The sequence below is a fragment of the Nesoenas mayeri genome (genome assembly GCF_963082525.1).
Source record: "Nesoenas mayeri genome assembly, chromosome: 1".
NCBI classification, from domain to species: Eukaryota; Metazoa; Chordata; class Aves; order Columbiformes; family Columbidae; genus Nesoenas; species Nesoenas mayeri.
Genome location: NC_137541.1, coordinates 92,900,156 through 92,921,886, shown reverse-complemented (window position 1 = coordinate 92,921,886; position 21,731 = coordinate 92,900,156). Strand labels below are relative to the sequence as shown.

General features: G+C 38.7%; 1 protein-coding gene across 1 annotated transcript in view; it reads left to right on the top strand.

The window, feature by feature from the left end:
* TMPRSS7 (transmembrane serine protease 7) overlaps positions 1–20,831 on the top strand; it is a gene marked incomplete at both ends in the record, with an annotated part of 31,531 nt that extends 10,700 nt beyond the window's left edge. The window contains 12 exons of the mRNA XM_080350484.1: positions 3,305–3,533; positions 4,898–5,028; positions 6,273–6,385; positions 8,008–8,114; positions 11,980–12,116; positions 13,227–13,334; positions 13,966–14,076; positions 15,187–15,303; positions 16,814–16,991; positions 17,168–17,436; positions 18,986–19,122; positions 20,661–20,831. Of these exons, the coding sequence (XP_080206610.1) occupies positions 3,305–3,533; positions 4,898–5,028; positions 6,273–6,385; positions 8,008–8,114; positions 11,980–12,116; positions 13,227–13,334; positions 13,966–14,076; positions 15,187–15,303; positions 16,814–16,991; positions 17,168–17,436; positions 18,986–19,122; positions 20,661–20,831 (1,808 nt within the window). The remainder of the gene's footprint in view (positions 1–3,304; positions 3,534–4,897; positions 5,029–6,272; positions 6,386–8,007; positions 8,115–11,979; positions 12,117–13,226; positions 13,335–13,965; positions 14,077–15,186; positions 15,304–16,813; positions 16,992–17,167; positions 17,437–18,985; positions 19,123–20,660) is intronic.
* Positions 20,832–21,731: the final 900 nt, after the last annotated feature.

Here is a 21,731-nt window from a genome sequence, read left to right as displayed (position 1 = left end):
TAGGAATACAAAACACGGTGCAGATATGAAAATATTAATGCAGCAGCATGCAAGAAAAGTGCATCGCTTGCTTGTATTTTGAGAGCAATTTGGCATGAAGATTCATGTAGTTATGACAGAATTACAGAATCACTGAATGTTAGGGATTGGAAGGGACCTCAGAAGATCATCTAGTACAATCCCCCTGCCAGAGCAGGAACACCTAGATGAGGTTACACAGGAAGTCGTCCAGGCAGGTCTTGAATGCCTCCAGAGTAGGAGACTCCACAGCCCCCCTGGGCAGCCTGTTCCAGTGCTCTGTCACCCTCACTGAGAAGAAGTTTCTTCTCAAATTTAAGTGGAACCTTTTGTGTTCCAGTTTGTACCTGGTGTTGTTCCTACCCAGATGTAAGACTCTACACTTTCCCTTGTTATATTTCATTAAATTTTTCCCTGCCCCACTCTCCAGCCTGTCCAGGTCTCGCTGGATGGCAGCACAGCCTTCTGTTCCTACCCAGATGTAAGACTCTACACTTTCCCTTGTTATATTTCATTAAATTTTTCCCTGCCCCACTCTCCAGCCTGTCCAGGTCTCACTGGATGGCAGCACAGCCTTCTGATGTATCAGCCACTCCTCCCAGCTTCGTGTCATCAGCAAACTTGCTGATAGTACACTCTATTCCTTCATCCAAATCATTGATGGATATATTGAAAAATACAGGCCCCAGTTCTGACCCTCGAGGCACTCCACTAGATACAGGCCTCCAACTAGACTCTGTCCCATTGACCATGACTCTCTGGCTTCTTCCCTTCAGCCAGTTCGCAGTCCACCTCACTACCCGATAATCCAGACCGCATTTCCTCAGTTTAGCTGTGAGGATGCTGTGGGAGACTGTGTCAAATGCCTTACTCAAGTCAAGGCAGACCACGTCCACTACTCTGCCATCATCCATCCATGTTGTAATGTCTTCATAGAAGGCTATGAGTTTGGTCAAGCACAACTTCCCTTTGGTGAAGCCATGTTTACTGTCCCTAATGACCTTCCTATCCCTAATATGCCTTGAGATGGCACCAAGGATAAGTCGTTCCATCAGTTTCCCAGGGATGGAGGTGAGGCTGACCAGTCTATAGTTACCCGGGTCTTCCTTCTTGCCCTTTTGGGGGCTGGAATAACATTTGCTTTCCTCCAGTCCTCAGGCTCCTCTCCTGTTTCCCAAGACTTGGCAAAGATGATGGAGACCGGTCCAGCAATGACCTCAGCCAGCTCCCTGAGCACCCACGGGTGCATCCCATCCAGACCCATGGATTTATGGATGTCCAGATTGCCTAACTGTTCCCTAACCCAGTCCTCATCAACCAAGGCATTGTCCTGCCTTCCTCTGGGGCCTCAGCAGCATGGGGCTCCTCAGGACAGCTTCTGGCAGAGTAGACAGAGACAAAGAAGGTGTTCAGTAGCTCTGCCTTCTCTGTGTCTTCTGTCACCAGGGCACCCACCTCGTTCATCAGTGGGCCTACATTGCCTCTGGTGTTAGTTTTATCTGCCACATATTTGAAAAAGCTCTTCCTGTTGTCCTTGACCCCTCTCTCCAGGTTCAATTCTAAGGAGGCCTGAGTATTGAATTCGGAGTAGTTATTACTTCAGGAACAGCACTGAAGTGCAAACTTATTGAAGAATGTGTTGGAGAAGAGACTTGTAGAGATTCAACCAGTGTGGGTGACTTGCCTTGCCATGGTATCTGGCTATGCAAGGCTTGTTTGGGTAAAGACTGTATCCAGCTGTGGTTTCAAGCTGGTATGCTTGCACTACTTCTAGTTCCAGAGCTAGCTCTGAATTTTTTGCAGTGTGCTCCATACCAGCAGCGAGCATGTCACATTAACTACGTAGCAGAAATGATAGCCACATAATTCTAAAGATTATGATCAAAGCTGACTTTGTTAAGGGTGAGTTAATAAGCACAAATAACTATTCTAAAAATAATGTTATTGGGAAGAGATAAGAACAAGAAGGAAGAAGCAAGAACAATGGCTCAAGCAAAGCTTTAGTTATAACTGTAATTCAGTTGAATGCTATGTGACCCTTACAGATTGCTCACCAACATTCATAGCATTAGTTTCAAGGTCATAAATTAGAAGTGGAAGTTGGACAAAGCCTGCCACTTCCTGTCTTGAATAACTGGTGGTTAAGAGGCCAAGATTTAATTTGAGTCAACAACTGATAGTGAACTTTCACAGTGCTCTAACTGGTGTTCCATGATGGTAACTATTTCAGAGACTTGTCTTTTTAATAGGCAGCAATTAATGCAAATACTGTGGATCTTATTTTCCCTAGTTTGCATTTTTCCTCCTTCTCACCCCTCAAAGAGCTATATTAAGAGTTTTAGCTATGAACAAACAAAAAACTCCCAAAGCTTTTTGCTGACTGTGAGCTGCAATATTGAATTGAAATAAAGACCTCAGTATATTTGACTGGAAAGTCACAGTTGTTTCGGTTTGATTGGAAAATTGAATGCAAGTAGGGTAATTTTCTTATTATTCTTATCTAAATTGTGACACAATCTTTTTTTTTTTTTTGCCTCCTTTTTTTATTAGTGTTGTATAGGCTGTGTTGATTCTATTTTACAGTACTTCAATTTCTAATAGTGACTTCTAATGTTCCAAAATTTTCAAGATTTAACAGGACAAAGTCCTAGTCTGAATTAATTTTAACCCTGCTTTGAGCAGGACATTGAATGAGAAAATCCTAGCATCCCTTCCAAAATGAAGGAATTGATGAACCTGAATTTAGTGGTAACACTTATACCTCATTTCACAGTAAAATATCAAGACCCCTGATATTTGAACAACAATCTAAAAATTTCAGAGTAATATAGACATGTTGGTGGATTTTTATTTTGCTTTTATTTTATTATAAATATCTTAATATTTTTAGGGTCAAGCAGTTGATTTATGCCTTGAAAATAGATTAATGTTTCCCAGCAAACTACTATTTGACTTAAGTAATCTATTAGGGGGCTACACAGAGTGTTGTTAACTGCAAATACCTGTTGTACAAAATGGTGGTGATTTAATGAATATGCACTGCAAAGACTTATTTACAGCACTGTTTGCCATGCTCTGTAGTTTTATGAATAGACTTTTCCTTTGACCACAGACTTGTAACTAATATTAAAATAGTAACTGGCACAGATAACTTTGGTTTTATATTTAGATATGCTTTCATGTGTTGTTTTAATTTAAAATAATTTTAAGGATTTTTTTTTTATGCCATGTGGATTTAACAGTTCTGAAGTCAGTTTCCAGTGCTGAAAATGTGGCATTTTCACAGGAACAAATTGTATGTATGATCTATATGCCGATCGCCTACATGAGCACTTTCCTCTGGATATCCACACTACCTCAGGGGGAATGATCTGCTATTTTAAGCTGATTGCATCCGTGGGCCATCTTATTCGTCTTTCAATAGTATCCCTCCAGATTGAAGCAGATAACTGCATCACTGACTCGCTAACCATTTATGACTCTCTGATGCCAATCAAACACAAGATACTGTACCGGTGAGTATAAATTTTAATTGAGAATTCATTGACTTTTTTTTTTTTTTCTGAAGACTTGTCATCTGCACTTGCTGTTTTTTGTTTTGTTAAAAATACTCTGATCTTCATGCATTACACACATAACACCTGGCAATGTTTTTTTTTTTCTTACAAAAGTGGAAAAGCTGATTTTACTAACAAAAGAAACAGTAAATTATTCTTAACATTCTCCTTTACTCTTCAACTGGAGTGCATCTTCACCTAGCTAGAGAACTACGAGAAGTCCACACATTACTGGGCAGAATTTTTTGTTTCTTATCCAGAAACAGACACTAACTAAAAGAAAAACTTCAACATTTCCTCCCCTAAACAAGCTCTTCTTCCATAAGAAGGTTGGTGCTCTTCATATGAAGACTAAAGTTCTAAAAGTCTCTCTTGTACTGCTGCTGCTCGCCAGTTCAGTGCTTTTATTTTTGGCTGCTCTTCTTGAGTAGTTTAGAGGGTTACAAAAACCTGGAGTTGAAACTGTGATGAGTTGAGGGATGTGGCCTTAGTTTTTTGTTGTTGTTGTTTTTTTAATTATTAACCTCTCTTTAATGATCCAGTATGCTTGCTTGGGGATTTTTTTGTTTGAAATTCCTGATAACTAATTCCACAGGGCTCTGACAGACCAAAAGGTAAAGACAGCACCTCCATCAAGCAGATGAAGACCTCAGTGTTTTGACCCCTGGAATCCTTTCCTCTGGCCTATCAGTGTGTGTATAAGTCTCAAAAAAGAGCACTGGAAAGAGCATTGGCTTTTCAGTCCTCTTTGAAAGCTGTCCTCTACTAATCTGAATCACTGGCTTGTCTATAAAACAGCAGGTGGTGTTCACTTATTTCATAGTATCTATAGAGGATGTCTGATAGGTAATGCATATGGAAAGTAACATTTCAACTTTTTTCTTTTTAATGAGATGTTGATTGGTTCAGATTCTTCATTTCTGATCTGAAGAATAACTGGCTTATTTTTCCCACTCCTCAATTACAAGCTAAATCTGTTGGTCTAAGAAAATAAATTTTCTGTTTCTACAAGCCTTTCTTTACTATTGGCTTCATTCCTTTTTACTTGGAGTGAAGGCTCAAAGTCAGTATTATCTTAAAGAGCTAACTGTTCCATCTTTGTTTTCACGTCTGCAATTTAACTGGCCTTGTAACAGGTACTTCTGTGTTTAAGAGCATGGACATTTTAGAATGCTTTGAAGTAGGTAAGCTCTGCACCAGTGGAAAATTCAGGCATGAAATGAGAGCAACGTGTTTGGTGTGGGCTTTTATTTGTTTATTTATTTACTTTAAATTATTTTAACCAATGGCTTATGTATATATTCTCCTTTCTACCCACTCAGAGCTTGTGAACCAGCCGATTCATTGGTGTCACTTGTGTCCACAAATAATCTCATGCTGGTAATGTTTAAGGCAGCACAAATAAAAGAACAGAAGGAATTCCATGGCTATTTTGAGGTCATTACACAAGAAAGTAGGTTTCTTCTGTGTTTGAAAATATGTTTATTATTTTCTGTCTAAAATCCTGAAGCATCTGTCATGTTCCTGCCTATGGATAAATGACTCCTGTATCCCAGTTTCTTTTTTTCTACACGGCTGTCTCCCTCCTTCATCTCTTCTGCATCTTACTGAGTGTCTGTCTTCCACTTGGGCAATTTAATCTGTACAGATTAGCAGTTTTTAAGTGAAACAAGAAAGTAGAAGGCTGAAACCAGCACTGACTGAATCCAGTTGATCAGGACTGCAATGTACCAGTAGATGGAGTTGTTATTCCAGGTGTCGCACTGCTCTGGCCTCTCTCCTGGTTTGGGATACAGTGGTGACTGTAAAGGTGGAAGGAGTTCAGCACTGAAAACTACTTTCAGGAAATAAAACTTCAGTAGCTCTGTCTGCATTTTCTATTGGTGTCTGCCTCCTCATTAACACGAAGGAGTCATTTACGTTTGTGTATCAAGTCCATAATCTGCTTTTTAAGTGCTCTAAGCTTCAAGAAGGGGTTAAATTGTAATCACAAATAGTACAAGGAACACTATGCCAGCAGCAGAAGGAGAAAAACTCAACATAACCCAATGAAAGGAAATTCAAGCTGCTCAGAAAGATGCTGCATACTTTCCGTGTTTAGTGTAATTAAGCACAAAAATACCATCATAAAAGCATGTGATGAATTCTCCATCATAAGTAAGTTTAAATTCAAGGCTGTTATTTTTATTTGCTTTGTTGGTTTAAATCCAGGTCTCTGTTTTCTTTGGTTTTTGCATGTGTTTTCTTTTTAATGACTTCTCTAAATCCGTTCATAAAAGAAAGTTTTGGCTTCAAGAAGGTTGATTAGGTTGGCACATTTTCCATTTCTCATGACTGTAGATCCTCATGTGCTACTGCAGCGTGGGTGTATTCATGTGCAGCACTTGTCTGAGACTTGTTTGCAGCACTGCATTGAGTGAAATATCTAGTACAAACTTCTCCTGGTCTCCTGTTTTCTCCTGGTCCTGCAGAGCCCAGCAAGCATTCCTAGACTTTTACATCTCTTATCTGTCTGCATCACTGGGAAGGGTAACTTTTTACAGCTTAAACCCAGATAAATGTAATTCCTAAGATGCCCTGTTTTGCAGTGAAAGACTTTTGATAAATTTGGATGCTTAGCCCACTGAACAGCTTTGCTGGAAATATATTAAAGTTTACCAATTTTTACCTCTTTCTTTTCTTTTTTTTTTTTTTTAGAGTGTGGAAAAGCAATAGTGACAAAAGAGAAAATTGGCTATGAAGGGAGAATTACAAGTCCCTATTACCCAAGCTATTATCCTCCAAAATGTCTTTGTGCATGGAACTTCCAGGTAACATAAATGTCTTTCTCTCTTAGACACTGTTGCGTGTTTTGGGCACACAAAGCCTGTGAGCAGAAACAATTGTGTAGGGAGTAACCTGCATCCTTATGGATGTGACACTTCATAGAAATGACATAGCTGAATAGCTGGCTGTGCTCAGGTGTAGTGTTTTGTTTTGTTTTCCCCTGTGCACTTACTTGTAACAAAGAGAACATTGTTCCTAAGTTGTCCTGTTACAAAGGTGAAGAGTTAAGTTTTGATGTTTATCCTGCAGAATTATTTCACAGCAGAGGATGTAAGACTTTACTTAATTCCCCTCTTCCCACTCCCCAAAATTTGGGAAAAAAAGTATGTACAAAAGACTCCTCCAACATAATTATTACTGCTGCTTCTCTGATATTTCTTTTTAGTCAATTTTGTTATGCTTAATAAATTGAGTTTTTGTCTTCTAAGATGGTCTGTACAATCAACACAATCCTACAGACTCTTTTGTCCTTGAGAACCTTTTTCTGCATCTTTTCAGGTACTTTCCTAAAAGCAAATGACTGAAAGTTTACATCAGTTTATAAGAGTTTTGTCATGCCTTGTCTGATGACATTAGTGTTTCCCTATTGATGCTCCTAAAATATGATATTGATTTATGGTTTGCCATTCAGTGTTTTCCTCTCTAAAGAATGTGGCAATGGATACGATGCAGTCCACTGCTTACCCATCTTGCTGCTGGTGTTACATACGTGTAGTTAAGCTAGTGGTTGCCCACATTGAATCACACCAGTCTGGATGGAGACCAGCTATCCATGACCTCTTCCTCTTCTAGAAAGCCAAGGAGATTACTTTTTTGCTAAACTTCAAGTCTCTGATTCACCCTGGACTACTGAGGAAAAAGTTTCTGTACACTTCACACGGGCAACCCCTAATACTTATTTCTCAAGACAGTTTAATTTCCCAGTAGTTCAATGCTGAAACTTCCCTCATTTCCCAAATTATTTTCTTTTAGAGAAGGAGAAAAATCGCGGTTTCTGGATTCTTGTCGCAAACTAGCCTTTGTTTTTAAAGGAACACTCTCTTGTCTTGCAAAAAGTTTCTATTCCTTTTAATAAAGGAAATTCTAATGAACTATGAACCCTCATGATACTGTCATGCCTAAATATCTTTTGTAAAATCCTAAAGAATGCTTGGCTGAGCAGGCACCCACAGAAGACTACAATATTGTGAGAGAAATAACTCCTAGTATTACAAAGACGACAGAGGTATTCAGTGCCATATCCTAGCTAGCAATCCACCGGGGCTGTGTGTCCCTACACAAGTGAATTTGGATGTGCTTGAGAGCTTTGATCTTGATACAAAAGCTGCTTTCTATGGCCAGTGACTTTTTGAAGATGAAAGGACTGTTGGCTAGAAAGGGAGAAAGCCTGCAGCTGCGGTGGGGCTTTGCCAGCCTTTGCTTTTACTCCAGGCTGAATAGCTGGCAGGTGTCTCAAGTGCTGGCTCTGGAGCTGGCAAAGTCAGCACAGCTCCCAGAGCGTGGCATCACCAAGCATCAAAATTGCAGAGGTATAAGTCTGGAGATTGTTGTGGACTATGTCCACAAAAGGAAAAAGAAGACTGCTTGCACTATCTTTCTTGCACAGACTCCACAGAAGGGCCTCGGCATAGCTCTGAAGTTTCATAACTATACCATCAGTGAGAAGAATATTAAAGGCTGTGAGCGAGGATGGTGGAAAATAAATGAACACATGTAAGTATTTTTGCACAGGTTATTAAAGTAACATTACCAAAATAAATCTTTCCATCACTACTGCAGTTTACTCAGAAAATTTCCAAAAAGGCGGAGGTACTTCACTGGTGTCTCTTACCATTCTTTCACTTTGGCTGATGATGTAACTGAATCTTTGTAAAGTATACACATATATATATATATTTTTTTTTCTTTTGAAAAGTACCAGAAAGATGAAAACAAGAGCCTTTGGTACTTTTTTGAGAAAAAGGAATGGAAAGAGTTGTGTGAAGGCAGATGTCCTGTGAACCCTAAAATAATTTGGGGTTTTCTGGGATCGTTGAACAAGGTCTGTTAAAACCCTTTTAAGTGTAACTTAATTCTATGATTGCTCATGAGGACACAGAACCTAATTAACTTCTCAGTGAAAGCTACTACAATGAGATTATTGCAAATAGAAGAGTAACTGCTTCCATATTCCAGTCACTGCCTCTTGAAAGAGAAGCCTCACAGATTGGCTGCCAAGGTACCACTGTATTTCTTAAACGTTTCTTATTAAAATATTGCTGCTATTTTTTAATTGAAATACTGCTACTTTCCCATCTACATTGTCCTCCCATTTTTTTTTCTTCAGTTTTTTAAGTCATCTTTCAATCACTGGATGATGAGGCAAGGTTAGATTTAGGATATTGGAATTTTTTAAAAGTTTTTTTAAAAAGTTGTTCGAATGGAAACCTTAGTAAGATTAGACTCGAAACTGAATTTTGGAACTCACTACTGAAACTAAGTGAAGTTACTCAGAACTTCAGAAGTGTAACTGAAAGAATTACAGAGGGGGAAAAAAACTTTATTCTTTAATACCATGTTGTGCTTCTATGGAAAAATTCAATTTGTCTGAAGCTCCTAAAATGGTGGCTTGATGGAAACTGGTTGCTGAAGTAAAAATATCTGTCAAAATAGATAACATTTGGTGTGTTTATGGGTTTTCTTGGTGATCTTTTTATGACACAATTGGAATGATATGAGATATTAGGGATGGCTAAGTTATTAATCAAATAAAAGCAAAATCTGAAGAAAAAAAAAAAAAGATGTGTTCATATCGTAACATATCATAAGGATTCTCTATGTGAAAGAGCAGCCTTTAAATAAGCCTACCAATTATACATTCCACAGAATCAAATGTCAGAGTATGACCCTTAGAAATGCACTTTGGGTTACTTTTTAAGTACCACACAAGAACACATGCTCTTGATTTCTATTGCAAATTGCTGATGATATAAGTAGACTAAGACAAAGTTTTCTTTGAAAGTGTGTTTTTCACTGAAAATAAAGCTTTTGAACTTCTGTGTTTTTCTGTTCTATGTCTACTATCTGTTGAAAAAAAAATTATTTAAACACACAAAAAAAATCATATTTGATTTCTTTTTTTCCCCAAAATTTTAATAGTTAATGAAATGGGCAGAACTCCACCTTTTCAGCTTCCTGCAATTGCATCTTGTAGCCTGCATATTCTGCCATCTTAGGTAAAATGCTTAAGAAGCTTCAGGAGGGTGATCTTGGTAAACAGATTGCTGCCTTGAAGGTGGTGCAGTTAAGGTTCCTTCAGACCTCTAGGAACAACATTTTCTAACCAGAGACACTGAATGCAACCATGTAGTTCTTCCTCGTCTTTCTTCCAGTGGGCACACGAATGTTCCCCTGCCTAGTCAGAGGAGTTACAGCTGCTGAACTGCTTTTGCTGAAATTCTCGTAGCCAGAAATAACAGTGAGTCCCTGTGGGGAGACCGTCAGAGGTTTACGTGAACAAAGAGGTTGCTAGTGTTTTATTTTTATTAAAGCTGGTGGTGCAACATCCCACTGTCTCTGCTACAGGATGCATCTATCTACTCATCCCCTGAAAACACATACTACTCCCTGTTTCAATAGATTGGACAGTATCCCCTTAATTAGTTTCTCTCTGTACAATGGCAGAGAGTTACAGATGGTGCCTTGCAACCTCCATTTACCCTGAACCTGGGGAAATATCTAGTAAAACACCTCTGGAAGGATCTGCAGCTCTGTCTCACAAATCTCACAAGCATATGGCATTTCTCACTGTGTACAGGAGACAGCTTCCTTGATGTATCTGTCTCAGCTCTTCCACAGATGGGCAGGAGCTTCCTCTACTTCTGGCAAGATGAGGTTTTTGGTTTTTTATTTATGTGGCTGAGAAATGGTCAATGCAGACTGGGTTTTTTTGGTTTGGTTTGTTGTTGTTTTTTTTTTTAAATGGTTCTAAGGCTTGTTGGAGGGAAGTTGTCTATGTCATCGACAGAAGCTGAAATGTAGAAAATGTCTGTGGGCTAATTGACGGGAATCAGATGGTTAGGTGGCATTTTGCTATGCACTTTGTCAGGCTGTTTTATGTTGGGAACATTGATGACCGAGACACTAAAATGAGTGAGAAGATGACTTCCTGTAGCAGGAAGTTTTCATTCTCAGCCCTAATAGATTTTTTTTTTTTTTAACAGTGAACTTTAGTATAATAGAAAGCTGTAAAATTAATTTTTCTTTCTTTTTTTATTTTTTTTTTTTTTTTTTTTTGTATCTGTTTCCAGGATAAATAAGACTCTATTTTTAAAAATTGTTTTCTTTTTTTTTTTTTTTTTGCCCACATTGCTGGAATAGAATCTCCTAGATGTCTTAAAAGGATGTTTCAATTTCATAGGGTGAAATAAAGCACATATGGAAACATATGAATGAGCATGGCCATTCCTATGGCATGCTTCAGTGGGGTGCACAGGACACCAGGCAACACCTATACCCATGGAACCACTGTCAAGCAAGTTTGTGTGCCAAGTGTGCTAAAAATCAATACAACTCCTTCTGCTCTTAAATCTGTTTAGATTGATAAGTACCTTTCTTGACAGGAGTCTTAAAGCCAGGTGTTTTTCACATAAAAGCTGCATTTTTAGGGAGTATTAGTGGAACAGAAGAGAAGGTCCTTATTTCTACTTCCAGAATAACCTGTACTATCAGTTTTCACTGGTTTACTACATTTAAAACTGTCCCATATTTTTAAAGCTTAATTCAACAAACTTTCCCTGTTAAAGAGTTGAGTTTTAGTTGGTGATTTTTTTTTCTTCCCCAGCTAGAGTAGCATATAAATGCCAGTTGCAACGTATTTGACATCTTTGATGAGAGGGGCGATAGGAATCCATTACCAATAATAGATTAAATGTTTGTTGGCATCAGGGAATATTTAGGTTTCTCTGAGTTAAGTGGCACCTGGGCAGAAGTCCAAGGAAGCTCTTTGCCAAAATGGCAGCTTAAAGTCGATGCACAAAGAAGGGATTTTTTTTTCATCTAGAGTAGTTATTTGAAGACCTGACCTTCAAAGGTAAAATTACAGAATTCTAATGGTGGATGAAAGCTGTGTGACTACTTAGAAATAATTTCATTTTCCCTAAATCTATTCCCCTCTGTCTCCAAAGATGTTGGACCAATTTTATCCCAGTGCCTTTGTGCACACTTTAGGGGCAATTCTCAAAATCAGAGCAAGTAAATTTACTCTTCACTGTGCTGGCATTTCACCTCCCACCAGATTTACTTTAGTGTTCCCAAAAATCCAAGTCTTTTGAGAACAGATATTGGAAGTGATGAAAAAAGTACCCATGTTTCTCTTGACAAATCTCTTCATTGCATCTCTGCTCCTCTAGACCTTCTGGCAAAACATTCTGCTTGGATGTGTGTGGTGATGAAAGATTATGACTGTTTCAGATTTTAGTTCTTAATTAAAGTATGGCAGATAACTGTATTGCCGATTTTCAGTGATGTTGACATTTAAATTGTATCTAAGGCAATTTTGATATGAAGGCTGCTCTAGAACTCTATTGAACCGTTTTAGGTACTGCGGTTACTATGTTGATCACCAAACAGTCTTCCACATTGCAAGTTCTGCTGGCAACATCGAGCTTCAGTGCAGTTCGAAGGTCTCGGAGAAGCCACTTCTGGTGGAGTATGGCAGCTATAACATCAGCCAGCGTAAGAAGGATTTTACCTTTTTTTCAACCCGTCTTTGCATTTCAGAACTGCAAAACAGCATTTTTTGGCTCCAGCAGACTTAATTAGGTTTACACAGGAAATTACTTGTTGGGGTTTTGTTCATGTCTTTTTCTAATCTTACTAAATCCAGGTGACTCGCAAACAAAGAGCCTTTTCTAGCTCCTCAAGGCTGTGTAGCTAAGGTTTGTGGACATGCACAGCGTGCTCTGGTTTCCTGTACACTCACAGTCTGCTCTCTTCTGCACTGTCCTTAAAGCTTCCTGCATGGCTATGGCCAGGGTGCAGCCACTTGAAGTCTGCTATTCCTGCTTGTTTTCACTCCCAAGGTTTTGTTTGCAGTGTTTCTGTTACTGCAAAGACTTCCAGATAATGAACAGACACTACCAAATAACCAACTGCTTACTGCAGTGTTTTCATGAGTTTAAATAATTTATGTGGATGTAGACACCAGAGCTGAAAAATCATCTCAAAATGTTGATAAAACTGCCTATGGACTGTGAGGTTTTTTTCAAGTCCTGAAACAGACAACTGTTTTCAGATATCTTTTTCCCTGGATTCTAGTCATAGCTAGTTATCACATGAGAGAAATTTTATGCATTGCATATATGTGTATGTAATGTATATGAGTATGTAAAAATATGGTAACTTTGTTATTTTATTTAAAAAGACAAATATTTATGTAATTCACAAGTCACATCAATACAAGTTGTTGCTAACTGAAGTTGCAGAGTGCTGCAGATATTGGTTATTGAAAGTGAGACCATCCTTTAAAAGAGATGGCTTTCTAAGCCATTCTGTGTTACACCATAAATATGGGTTGATTTTGTCCAGTGCTAGTGTAGATCCCGCAGTATATATTGCAGCAACAGCTGAAATTTAGAGATTTTTTTTCTTCTCTTTTAAATCACGGTTTTCAGCATCTGAACTCAATGAGTGCTGGCAATGCATACAGACTATTAAATTCAGATCAACTTTATAATTTCTTGTAACAGATAAGTGACTGTAAATTGAAATGAGCTGGCAATATTTGAGAAAAGGCAATATTTAAGGATTTATTTATTTATTTATTTTAATTTTTTTTACCTCCAGCATGTCCACCTGAACATTTCAAGTGTTCTACTGGTTTATGTATCCAGCAGACGCAGCGCTGTGATGGGATAAATCACTGCTTCGATGGAAGCGATGAGCTCTTTTGTGGTTTGTATTCACTCACTAGACATCTTGACTGGAAAACCCAATAAATGTACTCTCTAATCTTAGAAGGCGTCTGAAACAAGGTGAATTTTCTTTTTAGGGGGAAAAAAATGTTTCCAGCTTCCTTTGTATCCCCAGGTACAGACTATCAGTCAGTCTCCTGAGTGCTTAATTAATAGTTAACAAGAAAGCCATGAAACTAAGAATGAACATGGTTTAGCACTGGAAAGCACAAGGAATAAAGTTAGATGTGCAAAAATAGCTGTAATAGGCTATATTTTAGTTTTTCCTCATGTGATAAATGCTAGTAATCATAAAATTCTGTTCTATTTTGAGATTATTTATTTCATTTTATTTTCATGGGGGAATGACAATTGTGCATATGGTAGATGAGAGTGATAATATATGCCCATGCTGAAAGAGGGTTAGAACTTGGGCCGCTCCACGTGGGGCAATGTGCGAAGTGGGCCACTTAACTCCTCTGTGCTTTATTTTCTCCATGCATAATGTGACACTCACACTTATCCCTGTACTGTGCAGTAAAGCTATAAAAGTGGTATGGGGGCATATTCAGAAGGGTAGTGTTGGCATTACAAGCACGCTTCTGTAGCTGATTTGATTTATGTTTTTAAAGTTGTCCCTGGGTGGAACTGTAACTCCAGCTTCGCCATACAGGATAACCTGCTTGCCTGCGATGGAGTAAGTGACTGTGAGAATGGAAAAGATGAGCAGAACTGTACCCACAGTAAGGCTACTCTCTTGTGGTTTTTTTTCTCTCTTCTGTCATCTATCCAATCCTGACTTGGATACTGGATGTCATATTCAAAGAGTTAAGAGGCACTACCAAATCTAACTCAGGCTATATAATTCTGTTCAGTTTTCTCATAAGCTTGGAAAGAAGCCACTATTAATTTAAACTGTTTCTTTTTAATGAGCTCATGAACATCTGTTTTGGCAAAATCCTGGCAGAAGTCTTAAGCACTCTGGGTGGAGGATGGGGATCTAGGGATTTAAAGCTTGACTCCTAGATTTTATCTCTTTAAAGCATAATCTGTGCAAATTATTTCCTGGATCTGTTTTACCATCTGTAAAATAACTATTAAAATGATAGTTACTCTGCAGCAGTTTTCAGGGTTGTAAGGTTAAGTTGTTTAAAATGCTATGGAAGCTATAAATTTAGCATTAGGCACATAAAAGTTTTGAGTCAGCCATAACTTTTTAGAATAAATGGACACCATGACATATGAAAGGTAGCACAACTGGAAAGTGATGCAAGAACTTTTTTAAAGAAAAGTACTATTTTTTGACTTGCTTGACTAGATAGTCTGTGTAAATGGTTACAAGGTACTTCTGTGTGTTGACAAGACATATTGTGTTTCAGTGGCCTCGTTTATTGAGAGCCACAGGGAAACAGGGAAATGCCAAGGTCGGGGCTGCAGTTTAAATGAATGCAATGAGCAAGACTGCTTTCACTGCTATCTTTCAATTAATGTTTAATACTGAAATATGAAGGAGGTCTTCTTTCCAGAATACTGGATGTTTTCTCTTTCTAGCCTAACACTTGCTTCAAGTTTTCACTAGGGTTTTCTACTATATCTGTGTTCATTAGGGCTATGGGAAAGGATGGGAGGAAACCTTTATTCAGACTTCATCAACCTGATGAAAGCCTTAGTATAGATGCAGCTCTACTTGAATAGTTTATTCTATTTAGAGATTGGTTTAAGGCATCCCAGCCAAAGAGCTCTTTGCTATGTTCCCTCCTACCTATTAATACATGTATAAATCTTTTATCTGTGCAGACACGTGTTCAAGAGTTGAGCCAATAGACTTTTTTTTTTCCTCACAATCATTTCAGGTATTCCTTGCACCAACCACACATTCAAGTGTAGGAATAACATTTGCATTAGGAAACAAAATGCAAAGTGTGATGGGACTGTGGACTGTACTGATGGAAGTGATGAAAGCAGCTGCAGTAAGTCCCTCTCAAATGTTCATCTTTTTGAACTTTTTACACAATAAAGCTCTTTATTTCTTCCTGTTTTGGAGTGGGTACAACTCATGTAGCGAGTATTGAGTTTTTATTTTGTGATAGTGACGGTGAGGTAATGAACAGCTATCAGTTTACTTCAAGTCTGGTTGCAGAATTTCTTAAGTTCTTGCAGGAGAGTGAGCTTACTGTTATGGGGAGTCTTAGCTGTAATGATTACTGTGACTATGTTAAGGAGCAGATTTAATTGCAGAGTGAACTTGGCTAGCTGGCAAGGCAGCATTTTTATTGCTCACAGCAGTGTCAGCTACTTCTATTGGAGACAGACTGTATTTGGACCTCAGGAGTGGCATGGCTGCTAAGAGATAAAAACCACAAAATTTTCACTTTGTTGTGTCTTCTGGATAGTGAAGACCCCAATATTGCATAGTATCAAGCTAGATTCTAGTCTCAAATCTTCCTGAAGTAACCTCTGTACAAGGTTTTCAGTTTGATTGCCTGTAAAGTGAACAGGTGATTGTTACTGTAGTAGCAATAAAAGTGGGGTTAAACTAGTTGCTCAAACTGAATGTTCTTGGGTATCTTGTCTGGCCCTCAGCAGTTTCTGACATGCTGTCTGTATGTCAAATCTGCCAGCACCTGCCTTGGATACAGTCAGACATCTTGAAATACTAGCTATATGCCTAGCTCTGTTTGTAGACAGTAATAATGCTTTTGAGTCTTTGGCTGAGTGCTGGAAAGTGCCCAGAAGTATTAACACCTGCGTGTGGGAGTGTGGGACTGAAACTCCTGTGCAGAGGCTTTATGTGCATGCACTAGGGATGGGCATGAGACCCTACAAAGGGGTCTTTTTCCATTGCTCTTCAAATTACAGTATGCAGCTTTTTGTGCTGAGACATGACTTCTTCACCTGTGATTTAGGAATATATAACATTTTCATACTTTCAGTTGTTTCCATGCAAATTAATGATTGGACCATCTGGTTTCTGAAGTAATATATTACCAAACTCCGCATATATGGCTGATACTATAAACCTTTTTCTGGTTTTGTTCCCACTGTTTTGGCAAGAAATAAGTGTCCTGATGACACTGAACTTCCTTCCTTCCTGATGGACTCCTTTCATTCAGGGCTGACTCTAGAGCTAAGTTAGGTTATGTTTGGACTCAATGATCCTGAGGGTTTCTTCCAAGTAAAATGATTCTATGATTAAAAAGAGATCCTTTGACATTTCTGACACAGTAAATATTTAGAGGCCAATTTCTGCAGCATAACCAAAACTTATTGAATTTCTTAGGCCAGTGCCTCTATTTTATGGAGTCACCTCCTGTCTCAGGAATAGAGTAGGCAAATAGAGAAAGTTTCTGATTGGAGTAGGGTAAGGACATAGATTAAAACATTTCAAAATGCAAGATTCTTTCATGTCCTATGTGGGAAGCACTCTCCTGAAGGGAAAGCACTGAGGATGGAGCTTATAACCTGAAATATCCTTTACAGGTTGTGGCAGCAGCAAGAGCAGCAACCCCATCTCTCGTATTGTGGGTGGCACGAACACTGAGGAAGGTGAATGGCCCTGGCAGGTCAGCCTCCATTTTGTGGGAGCTGCTTACTGTGGGGCATCAGTGATATCAAAAGAATGGCTTGTGTCTGCAGCTCACTGCTTTCAAGGTAGCAAGTAAGTCTTCCTCCTAACTTTGTCCAAGACATCACTAGCATCCCCATACACCTTTAGCTTCCAGAATTTGAACCACACTGAGGTGGTATGTGCTTTTATATGTCACCTGCCCTGCAACTGGGAGGTGTTTTGGGACACTTTTTATAGAGATAGCTTGTTTGTTTACTTCCAACCAGGCTGGCTGACCCCAGATCATGGCGTGCTCACCTGGGGATGCAAACGCAAGGCCGTGCAAAGTTTGTATCTGCGGTGAGACGGATCATTGTCCACGAATACTACAACAGCAGAAACTACGACTACGATATTGCGCTGCTGCAGCTGAGCAAGCCGTGGCCGGACACCATGAGCCATGTCATCCAGCCAATCTGCATTCCTCCCTTTTCACACAAAGTCCGCAGCGGTGACAAGTGCTGGATAACAGGTTGGGGCCAAAAGCAAGAAATGGGTGAGTTTCATAGCTTCAATCGAGCTAATTTTGTTCCAAGGTAAACAGCAGTCTTCACAGCTCTGGGTGTGTGTGCAGAACACCTGCTATTGTTGCATGGTTGAGTTTTGCAGAAAATCATAACGTTTTGAGTTTACTGTCCTACAGAAATAAGTTCCTGCATGCACACACTGTCACATGCTCAGGAAAATTGGCTGCTGGTCTTGTGGGCCTGGAAATCCCATGTGCTTGTGTTGTTAGCTAAGACTTGCAGGGAGCTACACTTACGCTGCAATAACACGGTAATATTTTTCCCCTTTGTGACTCTTGGAGGTGTGTTAGGTCCTAAATGGACCCTTTGCTGCTTGCTGCAGGGAGATGAAACTGCGACAACTCCCTCCTCTTGCCTTCAGCCTCTGTAGGCTGAACAGCCCTGTGGCAGTGACCCCAGTTGTGAGGTGCCAGCCCAGTCCTCAGAGTGTGGCTTAACAAAATGACCACCCCATTGACAAAATGGACACCCCATTGACAAAATGGTTACCCCTGTAATGGCAGGCTGCTTCATGGCAGGGTTAGAGCTGGCCCTTCCACCATCTTGTCCTCATTCTGTTGTGCAAATGCTGATACCTTTGGTCCCTCTCGTGGCCTTTCCTTACCAGAAAAGGATGGTGGTACAGACATGTGGTGCGGTGCAGTGTCCCTCTTTGGCCTACTGGTTAGTCATTCATGCAATTTAAAAGTTGATTTTTTGAAATGTGATGCCTCAAAAAGAAAGAAGTGATTTCTTTTCCCTGCTCCCCTCTTCTCCCTTCATTGGTTTATATAACTTGATTGCCAAATCAGCCTTTTCAGTATTTTTAAAGTATACTTTATTTCATATCAGCTTAATGAAATTCTGAAGCAAACTTTCATGATTTAAACCAGTACTTGCATATATGAATATGTTGGTGAAGTTTTCTTGGCTATATTCAGATTTTAAGAGGATCACCTGCTGATATTATTAGATCTGTTTTATTGAAAGGAGGGGGAAATTCAGTTTAATTCTGATTTTTCAGAAGTATGTATTTTACAGATAAGAGGTATTTTAGGAAAAATTTTAGACAGGGAGGGACAGATCTGAAATATTTCCAAATTCTTTATGCTGCCAGAAGAGCATTTTGCATTCTGTAACTCTGACTCATACTTTAAGTTTTGGATCCACCCCCTTCAGAGATACTACCCTAATTGCAAATATATGTTGTGATGATCCAAATACCTTTATAAAATCATGTTTCCTTTTAAAAATAAAAAGAGAACGAAATAAGAAATCTTGACATCTTTTGCAAAAGGTGTTAGAACTGACCCTAGTGATTATGTCATTGTATCTGGTGCTACCAAAGGACCAAGATCACATTACATAAATTTCTGATATTTAAGAGGTTTTCTGTACTGTTGCAGTTAGTTTGGAATCTGGAATAACTTGGAGGTCAAAAGTAAGTGTGGTTGTTTTCTGAAGATTTATTCATTTGCCTTTTAATAGATGAGTAAAATGCTATGCTCTGAATCATCCTTCTTTCAATTTGTTTTCCAGATGATGAAGGCTCGGCAATTCTTCAGAAAGCAGAGGTAGAAATTGTTGACCAAACATTATGTCATTCCACATATGGGATCATCATAGCTAGGATGTTTTGTGCTGGACTAATGTCCGGGAAAAGAGATGGGTGCAAAGTATGTATCTTAAAACACTTTGAATAGAGTTTATCTTGCCTTTCATTGTTCGTCTTCAAGACATTCTGGCTTTTACTGGTCTACATAAAAATGAGAGAGACCACAATGACTCTCAAGGCAAGCAATGTCTGAGGGTTTTCTGAGGAGTATAATGTACCAGCTGCCTTTTAGAGATTAGTGAGACCAGTTACATTAAGCTCAATTTTCACTAACTGGAGGTTTTTTTCTCTAGTTATATGTCTGGCCACTCAGATATAACCAAGGAAAAGCATAATTTACAGGTGTTTTGGCTGCATTTCTGTAAGGGCAAATGATGTATGACTGTGTCTAGCAGTTGTTAGACTTGAGTGAAACAAGGGATTTCTGTTTTGTGGAAAATGCTGGTGTTCCACTTTTGTCTCAGAAATCAAAGAAAAGTGTTGAAAATTTGATTCTCCAAGTGTGAAATGTTAATTGCCAAGGATTGAAAAAAATATCTTCTAAGTTAAATCTTTAACAATTTTGTGAGGCAACTCAAGATAATCCTACTTTGAACAGCAGGTCACTTCATTTGGATCATCTTCTGATGTCCCTGCCAACCTGAATATCCTAAGGCCCTGTAAAGTTAAAGCAAATAGTTTGATAGCTCTAACAAAACATATGTCTGGAAGGAAGGCACATTTTTTGCAAAACATTTAAATTTGACCAATTCACCTTTTGCTTTTTGAAATCCTTTATTGTATTGTATCCAATGCTTTGTTAATGTTTAATTTGCCACTAGATGTCTGAGAGGTTGTATCTACAGATCTACAGCAGTCTTACAAGAAAGTATAAGCTTGGCCCAAGGGTTTTTCCTGAAATGGTGGCACTTTTTTCTTTTTTCTTTTTTTTTTTTTTTTAATCTGGATGTCTGCCAATATGTTTCTACAATAATATCATGTAAAAGAAGAGTACTAATTACATTGTCCCGTATTATGGAATTATGCCATGCCTTATAAAGCTTTGAAGTCTATAACACACTTCATTTTAACTGCCCTAATTAAAAAGACATTATGTGTCCCTAAAAATTAAATACTAGCTTGTATCTACTAGAGGGCAAGACTTAGTTTTAATTTGAAAGTTATCATTATTAAACACTGTAATTATATTTTAGTGTTAATTTTTTTAAAAAAAAAGCTTACTGTTTTTTTAGAGTCCTTAGATGTGTAGTATATAGATGAAAATGCATATTAAGTAGCAGATTTTGGAGTTAGCTGTAAGCTTGAGGCTAGGCAGTTAATTGTCAATTTTTAATCAAGTCGATGAACTGTAATATCATTAGTATTGCCTCTGAAGAGTGAGAGCTAGCCCACTCTCTTGTGAAAGAGCAGATTTTGGTAGAACTATGCTATCCCCTCTGCTTCAAGAAAAAAAGAGCTGTCGACTATCTGATGGTTTGAACTGTGTGAATGGGAAGATACAGTCACTGTTGGAATTAGGCAAAATATATTATGTGGAATTTTGTCCCAGCTTTAATAATCTATAATGTAAACACAGACAACTCAATGTATTCTTTTTAGGGTGATTCTGGTGGACCATTGTCATGTCAAAGCAACGGAGATGGAAAATGGTTTCTGACTGGCATTGTTAGCTGGGGCTATGGATGTGGAAGACCAAATTTCCCCGGTGTCTACACAAAAGTGTCAAATTTTGCACCATGGATCCACAAATTTGTGCCTTCAGTCTTGTAACTTGAAAACTGTGTTGATGGAATAAAGCATGTCCTGCATATCTTCATTAAAAATGGTATTGGGTAAAACTCTTCAGTGGTGGAATATCTTTGCATGTCTCCCTGCTGACTCAATATTTGATTCTGGAGAACACATATGGAAGTAACAAATACCCTTTCATCAAACCTTGGTGAAAGAGCAAGGGACTGGTTTTCTGGTGGTTGTTCTATGCAGACGACTGGAGACATCTGGCACCCTGTGTTCATTTTCCAGGCATCAGCAAAGTTCATATGCAATCATCTATCAGGAAGCTGAAGAAACAATTGGCCAGCTAGAGACAGAGCTTAGGTCATACTTGGTCATTTTCTCTGAGATGTGTTGCATGGCCCAATACAGTAGTGACTGTGAAGCAGCAATCAACTGTTAGTACTATTGCACATACTACTTTCCCTACCTCCTCCAGCTACAACATCTGAGAGAGAGACAGGGAGGGAAGGAGAGGAGGGGGACTGCAGAAAGTGAACTCAATCATGTCAAATCCGTAGAGTCCTCATTTTTGGAGATCGGAAGTTCTGCAGTTAGGCTTGAAAGAAAGTGTTAGTTTTATTCCTTCTCCAACTTCCATTTTAGTTAACTGCATGGTTTGCAGCTACTAACTCTTATTTCCTGCCATAATTTACCCATATTCAAAATTAGTCACAGTGCATCCACTTGAGAATTTGTACTCTTTATCTGCAGGCACCTTTAACCAGATAATTAAATATGGTAATGTGTGTTATTGCAATGATCTTGTCTTTGCCAAAATAAAACTGATGCTTTTACCCTTCAAGAGGTATTTTAAACTGCTGGGGAATTAGATTCTCTGACTGTATACAGTTTAAAAGAAATCCTGATAAAATTTTTAGAGATGATGCAAAAAAG